The sequence below is a fragment of the Austrofundulus limnaeus genome, unplaced genomic scaffold (assembly GCF_001266775.1).
Source record: "Austrofundulus limnaeus strain Quisiro unplaced genomic scaffold, Austrofundulus_limnaeus-1.0 Scaffold285, whole genome shotgun sequence".
NCBI classification, from domain to species: domain Eukaryota; kingdom Metazoa; phylum Chordata; class Actinopteri; order Cyprinodontiformes; family Rivulidae; genus Austrofundulus; species Austrofundulus limnaeus.
The window spans coordinates 506,710-521,370 of NW_013952687.1; the positions used below are offsets into that span (position 1 = coordinate 506,710).

At 36.9% G+C, this 14,661-nt stretch overlaps 1 protein-coding gene across 1 annotated transcript in view; it reads left to right on the plus strand.

Moving 5' to 3' along the window:
* map1ab (microtubule-associated protein 1Ab) overlaps positions 1 to 7,170 on the plus strand; it is an 87,387-nt gene extending 80,217 nt beyond the window's left edge. The window contains exons 6-7 of the mRNA XM_014021278.1: positions 1,857 to 2,089; positions 3,356 to 7,170. Coding sequence (XP_013876732.1) covers positions 1,857 to 2,089; positions 3,356 to 3,511 — 389 coding nt within the window. The 3' untranslated portion in view covers positions 3,512 to 7,170. The remainder of the gene's footprint in view (positions 1 to 1,856; positions 2,090 to 3,355) is intronic.
* Positions 7,171 to 14,661: the final 7,491 nt, after the last annotated feature.

Consider the following 14,661-nt stretch of genomic DNA (forward strand, 5'->3'; position numbering starts at 1 on the left):
CACACACACACACACACACACACACACAATACAAATATGTAATATATAAAAATTCTGTGTGTCTCCTGGAGGCTAAGCCCCCTTTGTCCTTAAAACCTAGTGATGCCCCTGCTTGCAGCAACATAGAAAAACACAAAAGAGAGAAAAAAAGTTTAAATAGACCAGTTGTCATCATCCGGTGAGTCAGTCTAATAAGAGCCTTATACAATTGTGAAAAACTCAGCTGGTCATATTGTACTCTGACAGTAATTAAACATGAATATATTTCAGAATTTGAATAGTAACACAGTATATAACAAGGTTTTATGTGATTCTCAGAATAAGGCCAAACAAGAAAATAATTATCACTCACACACTCAAATTTTGTACCCAATTAATCCTGCTCATGCTGAGGGGCAGCTAGTGATTATATTCTTCAATTAATCTAACAACCGGAGTATGTGTTAAAAGCAAACATGTGCAAACTCCACACAGAAAGGTTTTTAAAAATCAAACCTGAGACCTTTCTACTTTGAAATGACAATAGCCTGTGTTCCACCCTGCAGTTCAGAAAATTGGTTTTTCTGTTTTAATATGAAAAGGGTAAAACATGAAAAATGTTATTTAATACAAAAAATGCTTTTATGCATTTTCAAAAGGATTTACAAAGTCTGTCTTATTTGAGACTTAACAAAATACTATTAGTTCTGATGTAAACTAAATGTAACCCAGGAAAGTTTCAGACGTAACAAAAGCAACTTTGAGCTGTTTTCAGTTAACTACACATTTTAATGTACAAACTCATGGATTTACAGCTCATAATAAGATGCAAATTTGAATTTAAGGTCAATCTGAGATTTACAGCTTAGTATGACTGATATGCTTACCTTGCTCCAGTACATCTAAAAAATGAAAACATGTGATTGTTGTGAGGCTTTGGTGTAATATTTCATTTCATGTTCTCCCTGTGCACCCATGGGTTTTCTTCAGGCTCTCCTATTTCCTCCCACAGACCAAAAACATGCATGTTTGGTTAACTGTAATTCTAAATTAGCTGTGGGTATGGGTGAGAGTGAGAGGTTGTTTGTCTCCTTTGTCTCCGAGTGTCCCTGTTAGTGATCTGTGGATCAATACTGAAATATTGATACCACCAATACCAGTACTTTCTGCTCTAAAATTGGTTCTAAAATCCAAATATTGATAATTTTAATACTTCAGTCATTTTAGGTAATGTATACCAATAACAGGAACACACTGGAAAGTAACTAAACTACTAAAATCTTGTCTAAATTATATGTAATGAGTGGGAACTACTTTTTCTTTCACCTTGTTTTAGCTCGGCTATATTGTGAATGAAATACTAGAGTTTAAAATGAATAAATTACTCTGATCTCTTGTATTCTTTATGAGGCTATGGTTTGAAATACACTAGTTTTTATCTTATTTTATTCGTATCAGTATTGGATCAATATCACTGATACCAGCCTGAGTTCTACTCGGTATCAGAATCAGAAATGAAATATGATGAACTATCGATCTGTCCAGGATGTACCATACCTCTCACACAGTGACTGTTAGAGGCACAAGCTCCCTGCAGAAAGAAAATGAGACACAAGTAAAGAAAGTGAATGGGTAATGAATAGTTTTGTGAGTCTTAACCAGGCTTTATTTTTTTTTTTTTTTTGGTCAGTGGAAATTGTGCCTTTTAGAAGCAATAAAATATGACAGCAAACAACAAACATTTAACTGATAAATAAAGTAGGAGATAGTTAATTCAAGCTATGTAAATACTAAAACTAAACATAAAAAGTTGTTAAAAAGGAGATTCTCATGATTTTTGTGAGCATACTAAGGCTTGTTTCAATTTTCACTTTCAGGAAACAACACCCAGAAAACGGGTACAGCCGTGCCCCCAGGACCCCCAGTGTATGTTGACCTGGCCTATGTGCCGAACCACTGCAGTGCTAAGAATGTAGACCAGGAGTTCTTCAAGAGGGTCCGGGCTGCATACTACGTGGTGAGCGGGAATGACCCAGGCAGTGGAGAGCCCAGCCGTGGAGTCCTGGATGCTCTGCTGGAGGGCAAATCTCAGTGGGGCTCCAATCTACAGGTGTTACACCATCTGTTTCTCATTCTCTACTTCCATGTGATCAATGTACCCAACAGGTTTATTTCTGTCCCCGAAACGTGCCGTTTACATGTGGATACCCCAAATAGCAAAATCTGTCTGGCCCAGTTCTGGCACCCAAAATGCACTCAACACTCGGCCAAGATACAGCAAAGAATGTCATTTGGTGGCCCAGATGTGATTTGCCAGAGGTGGTCCATGGACCAGCACCACATAAACCAATCTACAACCAGGCCAGTGGTGGCATGTAAGCTTACACTGCAAAAATTGTCAATCTAACCAAGTCTTTCAATCTTGTATCAATCAAAACTATTTTTTGAGACTGATAAACTAAACAAGATCAGAGTGTTTGGATTATTAATCTTGTTAGCCTCAAAATTTTCTTTATTCCAAGAAGTCTTACCAAGTGTAATTGTATGGATTATTTCACCTAAGTAGAGAAATGCAAGTAGATTTAGACTCAAATTAAATGAAACAGGCTGTCTTTTGTAAAATGCAAATAAAGCAGATTGCAATGATTTGCAAAGCTCATGAAACATATTTTACTCACAGTGGAACACAGTAAGCTTATCAAATGTTGAACCAAGAAAACTGTACATATTTTTTAAAGTAAAAAAGGGGTAATTTTGAATTTGATGGCAGAAGCACATTTTTAAAAGGTTCAGACAAAGTCGTGTTTACCACTGTGAAGCATCTCCTTTTCTTTTAAATCTAGGATCTTTACAGGACTTATGTTTTTAATTGGTGAGAGGTCTGGGTGATGGTTCCTTTCCAGATGTGTAAGTTGTGGCAGTAATGCACCCCCATACCATCAGAAAGGCAGGATTTTAAACTGTGTTCTGATCATAGGCTGGATGGCCTTTCTTCTCTTTAGTACAGAGGACTTTGTGTTCAGGATTTCCAAAGAGAATTTCAAATTTTGTTTCATCTGACCACAGAACAGCTTTTCATTTTACCTCAGTCCATTTTAAATGGACAGAAAGATGTCAGAACCGAATTAGACCGGTTTTTAACGCAGTAAAGCCTGAGGGCCTAAAGATCATGTCCTTCCAGTACTGGCTTTCAGATTTGTCTTTTGGGCAGAGATTTCTCCAAACATGAAAACATGAGATCTAAGATACAATTCATGAGATTTTTATATAATTTACAGTTCTATCAAATTTTACTTGATATCTTCCTGCGTGTTGTTTTTTACTCACTTCTCACAATTTTCCATCTCCTTTTATCTTCTTGTGTTTTTGCCACCAGGTGACAGTGATACCAACTCATGACACAGAGGTGACCCGAGAGTGGTACCAGCAGACCCACGAGAGGCAGCAGGACTTGAACATCATGGTTCTGGCCTCCAGCAGCACCGTTGTCATGCAAGACGAGTCTTTCCCTGCCTGCAAAATCGAGTTCTGAGCTTCATGGTTGTCGCGACCAACCTTTCATCGCACCCTCCCCTCCTCCTCCTCGTCATCTGGAGGTGGAGCGAGAGCAAACATCTCTCACTGCTCCAAAGCTTCCATCATGGTACCAGTCTCAAAAGCATTTGCTGCAGCCTCAACACTTTATGTTCACCTGAATCAAAACTCTAATTTGTGCTTTGTAACAGTGGGGTTACACTTAAACATCACCATATTCTTGTTTTTTTTTTTTTTTTTTTGCCCTGACACATGTTCTTATATGAGTACAGAACAACAATCGTGGCCAAATTTCAAAGTAAAAGCATAAATAACCACTGATTGTAATTCCAAAACACCTAAATGGTCAAAATTCATAGAAAAAGCTGTTTAAACATACATTTTACCAGACTTTTTTTTTTCCCACAAGGAATTTTAAACTGATCATTCATCATACATTACTGTTTTCATTTAAAAATAAAAGCTTTCTTTTACACCAGTACAGTTTTACACTGTACAGTTTAGATTATCTTCATAATGATATAAAAATGGTGTTTTGTGACAAAAAGCCTCCTTTTTTTTTACTCGTGGTAAAGTTTCAGAAGCTGCACAGAGGTTTCCCTCTCAGTTTTCTTTTCTTTTTTTTTTTTTGTTTGGGCTTTCACAGCTTAGCCGCTGCATGACGCTTGCGTTGTAGCTCAGACTCTTCCAGTGAGCTGCTTTGCATTAAACCTTTCTCTAATCAGCCCTCAATAGTTGAATGCAGTACAATGTTGATAGAGTCCTTCTCTGTTTGGCCACCTGTGCTCAAGTGAATTCAGTAGGTGTCAGGCAAAGGTACAAGTGTTTCCACTTTTAAGTCTTCATAACGGCCCTCATTGATTGTATGTTCGCCAGCTTCGAATAACAGTTTGATAAAACACAAGTCAAATATTCTGTGGTGATGCAGCAAATTGCAATACCACCACCAAAGTGGTGTTTTTGATTAAGTCATAAAGATAAATGAAACATTAATACACACGTTCCGCTACATTTTGCCATCTCTGTCCGTGTCACAAAGCGACGGAGAAAACGAGCAGCGACCTGTGACAAATGTAGCAAACAAAGCTGGTCTGAGTGAGCGACCCTTCATGGGCATTGATACGCTGGTGAAAGCGGCAACAGTTATTTTTAACGTAAGGGTTGCTTTTTGAATAACAAAAAAAACTTGTAAAGTGTGTTACAGGAGGCTGCTCTTACTGTACGTGCCTTTAGCGTGTGACTCTGAAGAAAACGGGAAATGGACCACAAACTGGCAAATAAAACACAGGACACAACTTCAACCAACTCAGTTCAAACACAACGACTCGCAGCTCGACAAGCAGCCCCTGACTTTGATTGCGCTGCCAAATCCAGCCAAACGATAACTTTACAAAACAGAACCACATTCAGAGCCGTGTGAAAGTCTTTGCACAGATAGTTGCACCAGACATGAATGCACTTTTCTATGGTGTGTGGGGGGAGGAGCGTTTACCTGCTGGGCTTTGTTTGTTGTTCAGGTCTGAAGTTAGTGTGAGAAAAGTGGATTTATTTGAAGTAATAGAAGATATGCAAGACGTTCCTCCAATGAACGAAATGAAAACTTAACATGTGACGTTAATCCCCGACAAACTTTTATAGGTCGAGTTTTTCTAACGGTTTCCCTCAATCCTGTTCAAAAGCAGGAACGCTTTAGAAGTAGGTTTGTGTGTGAGAGAGTAGAAGATACTATTTAATGATGGTTTGGTTGGTTTGTTTCTGCGGGTTGGAGCGACGCAGATTTTATTTTTTATTTGTTGCGCTCGTTCACAAAAACAGCTCAAATTGTAGCTTCAGAATTACAGCCATCTTCGTTCTCTCAGTTCTGAATTGATATTCAAGTTTCAGTGCACTTTGCAAATTTGATTTAATTCTGTGGTGTGAGTCGATTTTTAAATGATCAGACGGGATTTTTGTTCTGTTTGCTGTTTTTTTTTCCTGCTAAGACTTATGATTTCATTATATTAACTTTTATTTTTTGAAATTGTGAAGACAAGGCAGGAAGGATGAATAGAATAGAATAGAATAGAATAGAATAGAATAGAATAGAATAGAATAGAATAGAATGGAATTTTTTGGATACGTTTGTCTTGGATTGTACGATGCCCAATCCGGAACATTTAAATTAAAAAAATGTACTCATTTAAGCAGTTTTAGCAAAACACTTTTAATAAAATGAACAATTTATAAAAAGACTGGTTTATTAAAATAGTGAAATCTGCATTAAATAAAGGCACAACATTAAACATCAGTTTATAACATGCTGGATGTTCAAAAACACTAAAGATCTTCTTGCACAGCCTCACTTCTTTCCCTTAGTGACATCTAAAAACACAAAAAAACATCTCCACAGATGACAAAAGGTTACTTTATGCCAGTCAGATATAAGTGCCAACTTCTTTAATTGTAAATCCCGCTCACACTTTATCTTCCAACCCCCTCTGCTCTCTTTCCATCTCTTTGATTTAAATCAAAAATGACTGATAGGAAAAATAAAGCTGCTTTCTGGGACTGCACAATATTAGAAAATGATTGCAATAATATTCCTGAATATAACAATATTATATCTCTCTCTTTCTATTCTGTCATTGCGATGCTAAAAAGATTCCTCCGGTGTTTTAGCATCTCACACATGATTGCTTAAATCAGGCGTGGAACATTTGGAGCAGGAGTCCACCTGATTGCCAAATATATCAGTTTGGCTTTTCAACTTTTTTTTCAGTGATGTTATTGCACACATTGATATTTTAATTATGGAAGGTTTTTGGTATATTGTGCAGCCCAATTATTTATCCATGTTCTTTATATTCTTGTTCATAATGATCTGCTATTAGAGGAGGACAAAGACTAAACTCATTATAACTCAATGGATCAGAGAGTTTGATTCAGCTCACTTTGCACAAATAAACAATCAATTGTTCTCCTGAAACCAGTTTACATTTGAACGGCTCCTTGAACGTCTGTCTCAGTTATTTGTCTTCAGTACAGGTGGATTTTATTTTATTTACGTGTGCATCAGATATTGTGGATGGTCAGAGTTGTCATGACTTGTTGCAAACTAGTTTTTCTTTTAGGCTGATTCCAAATAGAAAGTCTTGAGATTATCAAGACTAAGAAAGCGCTGTGAATCTCTAAAAGCTGAACTGTAACGGAGATCTATTTTTCTGAATGTAGGGTTGGTACGGACACATGAATGCTGCTGGAAAACATTAAAAATAGCAAAATAAACAATAAAAAAAACTCACGAACTTAGACAAATACACATAAAATTGAAAGGAGAGATCTTGATTTTTCTGTAACAATAAAAACATCAGGTTTCCTGTGTCTTATTCTTACGGAGTGCAAGTTTAATCCCAGCAAGACGAAAAATAAAACCAACGGACGCTGCAACTTTTTCCTGAAAATGACTTGAAACACATGCAGACTCAGAAAACAAGAATAGGGTTTGACAAACGCCACATGTACAAAATGCTACAGAACCAACGGTACACAGATTTTTACATATCGCTCGGAAAACAACCGACCAACTATTATTCTGTGAAACCTGCTTACTTTAGCTGGCTTTAGTGAAGAGTTTATCAAAATGGCTGAAACTAAACACAACAAAGCTACAGAAAAAAAGGCAGCTCAAATAAAAAAAAAAAAAAAAAAAAACAAGTGCATCTTTCAGTTCAGATCATCTCCATACCTACAGTAGAGGTGAAGATATCGGATCACAATCAGCATATGGCGTCATCTAATCTTTCTGCATGTGATTTATTTAGTTATAATCTTGAATGTAACAGTTTAACATGAAAATAATAATAAAAAATACAGTGCTATTTTAAAGAGGTATATTTGAGAAATGCTTACTGTCTTAACTGGTACTGACATGAACTACAGTAATATAATATTGGGCTGTGCTTTTATTGTTTGCCCTATAATATGTTGTTAAGAAGATGCTGTATTTGCAAGTTTTGTTTGACTCTCTCTTTCCTCTTTTTTTTTTTGCATTGTAATAATCTTAATTATGTTTTTATCCTCTGCGCAATATACAATATTTGTCTGTCTCTTTAAATCTAACTGGTAACTAGAACTACTGCAAATTCATTGTAAAAGGGAAACAGCCTGGTGATCATCAATTAAACTACACTGAAATCAAAATGTGTTCTGGTCTGTTTTATTTCTCTTTTTTTCAGCTCCTTACTTGTTGCCTGTTTTCAGAGTTGTCATGAAGACTTTTATTATCAAAAGCAAGTTCATGCAAACCAGAAATTAATTTGATTAAACATACATCCTCTCGATTCTTTAAATCAAAGAAAGGACAGGGATTTTTTTTTTACTCTGAGCTTCTCAGACCTGTGAGCAGCAGACAGATTTATCTATTTTTCACTTGTTTAACAGGCTTCAACAAATCACAAACCACATTTGCAAAAAAGTTTCTAAAATACAGATACAAACATTTACTTTAGTTCCAGTTGAACTGAGTAAAGGTGACACGAAGTGCGCTACCTTAAAGTAAACCCACTACATCTGTTTTTTGAGTGTGCATCAGATGTTATCATATTGTTGGCATTTAAAAACAGGATGGTAACACTTTATTTGAAGGGGTGTTCATAAGACTGTCATGACATTGTCATAAATATGACATAACATCTGTCATGGGCTTTAAACGTCATTCAGTAAATTATGACACTTTTAATGCAAAGTTGACATTGTTAAAAATGTCTTTGTTATGACAACTTGACATTAACCAAGAAATCATAACCTGTTATAAAAGCTATTAAGTATCATTTTAACATTTTATTACACTGTCATTTGTTGTTAGTCTTAACTTTGGCTGTCATGAGACCAATATATTTCATTAATATTTTCCCTTACCTAAAGTGGAACCTATTAGACTAGTTATAAAGATGTCATTAAGCCTCATTACACTGACAAATGCTTATAATCACTCTAACTTGTCAAGACATTTTTTTTGTCTTGGTTAATGTCAAGTTGTCATAACAAAGACATTTTAAACAATGTCAGCTTTGCATTAAAAGTGTCACAATTTACCGAATGACACTTAATGACAACAATCATAAACATTCATGAGGTCTCGTTTGAGTTCCTGACAGGTCTTATGTCATATTTATGACAGCATTATGACAGTTTTGTTCAGGACTAAAGACACTGCAGTAAGTTTAGACTTTATCTTTTAGATTTTCCTTGTTTTATTGTTTTTGTAAAATAAAACCAGTTTTCCATTATCTTTCTCTTTATTTAAATTTAGTATGGAGCAAAACCCAAATTGTCTTTGTGTTATTACATGTAACATTTTTTAACAACACGTTGAGTTTTGTGAAGTTATGCATGCTCCAATGTATTTTGAATTTTAGGCATTTATGGGTGATGTGATACAAAACGTATCACTAAGCTAACGGAGTGGTGCATGGTCATGCAAGCATTCATCATCCAAAAACTAGACCGTCTCATTTGACATCTGTTAGAGTCAGCCCACCCAGACTGAGATGGCTGTGGCCTTCCTAGGCTGCAACCTCTGAAGTCAGACACAGCTGGAAACTTTGCTCTTTTATTTTATTATTTACAGGGGAGGACCAGGAGCAATAACATGCAGAGAACTTAACTAGAAGCACAGAAACTGGAGTGCTGCAACAGGAAGGCTCCAGTCTAAATGTAGAGAGCCACAGGTGAAGCTTAGACAATAATCAGTGGAGCCAGAGCTGCACTGAGCAGACAGAATTCAAACCTTTATGTTAACATTGCAAATTAGATAGTTACACTTAAAACTGTAAATAATATACTGTATGTCTGTGGTCACTGGAACAATGAGATCCTTAAAATAGTTTATTGAGGGCTTGATGTGTCGAAGAAAGGATTCCTGTTTTGTTTTTTCAAACTTGCCTTTTACAGACTAACCCAGACCTCTGGTGATAAATGGTTCCAAATATGTATATATTTTCCCCTTGTGAGTGTTTCAGACATCTCCTCCTCTCTTTCTTTTTTTTCTATTCGGTGTGTACCCATGTGAAGCAAAGCCAGAGACAAAGAGTGGCATGTTCTGTCAGGTTGGCAGTCCTTTTAACCTTGGATAATATATTATTATATGCTGTGTGGGTCTCCAGTGAGCCAGACTTTCCAGATTGCTGCTCCGTTGCTTTTCCTGCCACATTGCCAAGCAAATCAACTCTCCTTCATTCTCAGCTCACCTCCTCAGTTACCTTGACAACACAGTTTGGAGGATGTTTGGAGGTGTGTGTGTGGGGGGGGGGGGGGACGTGTGGGTGCAGGGATGGCACTGAGGGTCTAACTGGACACCCTCGCTGGCAAATGGGAGTAATTGTCTTGTCAGCACGACTATCAGCTTCTCCACTTTAACGCTTTTTCTTCCACTTAACTTGATTTATCAAATAAAAGAACCAAAGCATTTAGGACTAATTACCTCTTCAGGTAAAAAAAAAACACTTTTTACAGATTTTATACAAAAAAACTGATATGAAACTTGAGAGGGATTTTCAATTGAAGGGGAAATATGGGACCAATTTGGAAAATTATTATATTTGTTCCTTTATAAATATTTTACTGAAAGAGAAGGTTAGGTTTGAACCTTATTTTGGTAAATTAGAATCCTGCAAGTGAAGCACAAAAATGGTTAATTCAATTTAAATTCAAGGTCAGTCCTTAGATAATGTTAATGCTCATTAATTACTCTGTGTTTTTGTGTATCCATTTTTCCAATATCATTTTAATCTATTAGTGTTTGTTGAATTCTGGTCTGATGCAAAACAACTTTAATGAACTCATATTTACAGGAAGGACATAGAGATTTTAAATTACTAGATAAGATTAGAAATGCATCAACATGCATGTTTTGAGAGATTGAATAAGGACCAGGAATGAAGGACCAGTTCACAGGTTTTGTTGAGAAATCCTCATGTGCTCTAGAAACTAAAACAACAAAACAGTTTTTACAGTTTTTTTTTTCGTTTTCTTTTCCAAGTCTGTTTTACTTTAATCTGATCCTGTCACATTTGATTTTAAGCTGAAAGTGTGAACCAGATGAAATTGTAATCATGTTATTTTTAAAAATGAGATACAGTTGTCCATCATCCACTAGACTGTGATGCGTTCATGTCCAGAGAAAACTCCGATTTTAGAGTGTTAAGCACTGGATACAGATTACTGCATGACTGGAGGAGGTGTACGCTCTACGAGTACATCCAGCTCCAAATTTATTCAGTGTTTTAGTGAATCTAAGGTTTGAGAACAAACTTTCTTACAAAATAGTGATGATCGTTTATTTTCAGGGGTGCTGTTCAAGTTTAGGCATTTTAGTGTTTGTTAGAATTTTCTTGGAGTATTGGTTAAGTATCATTTACACATGAATATGCATGGCCAAAAATACAAGAGAAATATACAGTATTTAAGCCATCCTTTTCAAAAGCTGGCTGCTCAAAATGTTCACAAATACTTTGATTTCAGTGAAACAAACTTATTTTCTTCATTTTTCAGAAACTGTCATCAATCAGTCTTCCAGCAGCTGCAGTGAAAAACAGTTTTAGTTCTCAAACTCCAGCAGTGGCAGTGAGGATTTAAATATGTGTAAAACTGGTCGAGAAAAATATACTGCAACAATACTGGGCGCTTTTTATTTTGTAAAACTGAAGATATGTACTGTATATTTTAAAACAAAAACTATTTTTATTGACCATATTTCTCTGCTGCCACTTGGCTCAGTTTAAAAAATTTTTTTTTTACATTTATGATTCCAAAATTTCGATTCTACTTTTCATTTGCTTCTTGTTGTGTCTGTTAATCCTGAGAAACCTTTCCCAGAATCACATCTTTTCATCTTTTTATTACCACCACTTAATACTTTTGCAGCAAAAACCACGAAGGCAGAGTTTTTCACTGGGTCGTTAGAGGGATTAACGTTTCGTAACCCTGTTGATGACCACCTGGTGCTGCAAAGCTGTGGTCATCTTGTTGAGCTGTGGGTGAAGGAAGAAAAAGCTGAAGTTTGCTCAGACTGAGCTGAATGAACCAACCTTTGTCTGCTGTGTTTATCTCAGATGAAAGTTTTAGAAAAGGACCTGCCATCCAGACAGGGTGACATCAGCTTTTTGGCTTCTGGGGAGCTGGCTGTCTTCGTCTCTCCAGTCACCCATCGTCACTTACAAGAAGCCAATTACATCTGGGGGTGTCGCCATGGCAACGCATGGGAGCAACAGGGGAAGGCATGAGTCATCACTGTTATTGAAAAAGATTTAAAATGGAGTGGAGGAGGCAGGTTGTAGAGATGAGATGTGATGGGAGGGGTGGAGGTAAACAGGGTGAGCTAAGGACATGAGAGATCCTGTTCTTTCTTGGGTTTATCATGAAACTAGGCTGAGAGAAAACAAAATCTGAAGTCAAAAGGAGGGCAGAAGAGAAAACGAGGACAGGAGGTGTTTCAAAGAGGACTAAAGGAGGTGGGAACATGAAGGAGATTAAACAGGATAAAAATACAAGTAAGAAAAAAAAATGAAGATGAAATAATGAGAATAGAAAGAGCCTGATTCACGTGTAGCATCTGCTCCTTTTCCATGTCGTCTTGACCAAAACATCAATGGGTTTCTAGTGCAAACTGTTGACATCTATTATAAGGCCTTGAATCTTGGTCTCACAGTGGAGATTTTTGGGGAACGCCCACAGAGATATTATTATTATAGTATTTATTCATTTCATTAAAAAACACATTACATACAACTAAACAATACAAATCAAATTAAATGAAAGGAAGCAGATGCCAATACAAGCAGATATTAAATACCCCGCTGGTGTTAAAGGCACAGTGTGTAGGATTTTGTCAATTCTTTTAGCCGAAACTGAGATAATCACTAATGACAACAATAAAAAACGTCTAATCATTGCAGACAAAGACCTTGTTTTATTATTTTTACCTTATAAAAGGCTGTTTATATCTCCATGGTCGATGGTCGCCACACAGGCAGCTGCCATCTTGCACCGCCATCTTGTCTACGAAGGCTCATGAAGGACAAACTGTGGTGGCGGCGTCAAAAACAGTTTTAGTTGTAATACTATAAATGTAATATTTGTTGTCTGTCATTGTAGCTGGGATAATTTTACTWATTAAAGCTCATAATCTTACCACTTGAAACATCACTAGCCCTGAAGCTGCTGGTARACATCGYGGTTGGAATTATCAAAGGTTTTTGACACCTGAGAGACACCGTAGCAACTCCTTTGCGTTTGGAAACGGGGGGTGGGGGTGGGGGGAGGACCAGGGAGGATGATTCAACCACTCAACCACTAGATGTCGCTGAAAACAACAAATCTTACACACTGTGCCTTTAAAGAGCAGATGTGCAGACACAGGGCCGGCCCAGGCCAATGTTGTGCCCTGGGCAAGAATTTGGGTGGTACCCACTGTGCAGTTTTCAAAATCTTACTGCCAAAGTTTGTCTTTGAGATTATTTTTTATCTTTAGAAACCAGATTGTCCAATGAAAACCGTTAATATAATTCATTTGAAACAGACAGTGGTGGGCAGCACTAATCTAAAAAAAAAAAAGGGTTCCACTAGCCCTAAAACACTAACTCAAATATTTAGGTCCCCTAATTCTGAAACACTAACCACTGAAAAATGAGCAAAAGCCAATTCTGAAGCACTAAAATAACCATGGAACATTCTTCAACAGACAACATGAGTCACATACGTATGTGACTCATGTTGTCTGTTGAAGAATGTTCCATGGGTTGACTGGGTTATTTTAGTGTTTTAGACAAGATTCTTATGTTTCCTTTGATACCAAACATGTCCAGGTTCATCAAACAGATCTGAAGTTAAAAGAAGTTAAAAGAAATAAAAAACGGAAAAAAAACTGTTTTGCCCGAGGGCTCAAGAGGTAACGTTGATCAATAACAGTTATAGACCTCAGTTTGTGCTTCTTAATTCAGCCTATAAATTTAGCAAGTGCTAATCCACTAATAAATTTTAAAATTAGCAAAAGCCCTAAAGCAGTTATCTGAAAATTAGTTCCCTAGGGGAACTGTGCCCACCACTGGAAAGAGCACCAGAATCACCTCAACCTCATACCTGCCAACGTCTGCTGACAGAAACGGGGAACACTTGTTCGTGCTAACGAGAAGCTGTGGAGTGAAGCAGTTCTAGGGGGGTCCAGGGTATACTCCCCTGGAAACAATTACTAAACAATCTCCTCAAAACAATGCATTTTCCAGTCATTTGAAGATCATTTTTACTAAATTATTGGGGTTAACAAAAACATAAAATCTGTATTTTTTGTAGATAGAAGACTGAAAACTGGACTTTAACCTGAACTTTATCTGAGATCAGAACTGAAACTTCCATTATCCTTTTGTTTTCTATAAACACTGAACAAGAGTAGTCTTGGCTGCATCATAAGATACTTTAATCAAGAAAAATACTCCATATGGCACCACGCCTAGATAGACCGCACCCTTAGCATTTGCCTCTACTGCCTATGCCACAGGCCGGCCCATAGGTGACTACATGCTAACGTTTCTTCAGAATTAACAGTTATGACTAGAAGCAGTCAGAGAATACACACCTCTCCCAAGACCCTACCATTATCCAAGGACGACTCCCCGCCCTGTCAATAGAACAGAGTGCCCTGCTGTACAGTGGAACTTTCTTTTTATTCATGACAATAAACTTTGAAAAAACAATAACATTTCCAGAAATTGTTCTTTTGTAAACATGATCTTATTGTTGGGAATTGAAGTCGGCAAGATCCAGTTTATGAAAGCTGTCATATTTGTAACCAGAGTCTGTGTACTGAGGATGTGAGGTTTTAAGTCCCGCCTACCTACCAAGTCAGGACCTCACATGACCTTTACGCATAAAATAACTACTCACAACAAAATGCAAAATATACAGTATATACCATAAATATATGTCTTACTTTTTTTAAATGGGCAAAGCCTTGTTCATTTACAGTGGGGAAAATAAGTATTTAGTCAGTCACCAATTGTGCAAGTTCTYCCACTTAAAAAGATGAGAGAGGCCTGTAATTGACGTCATAGGTAGACCTCAACTATGAGAGACAAAATGTGAAAAAAAATTTGAGAAAATCATTTTGTCTGACTT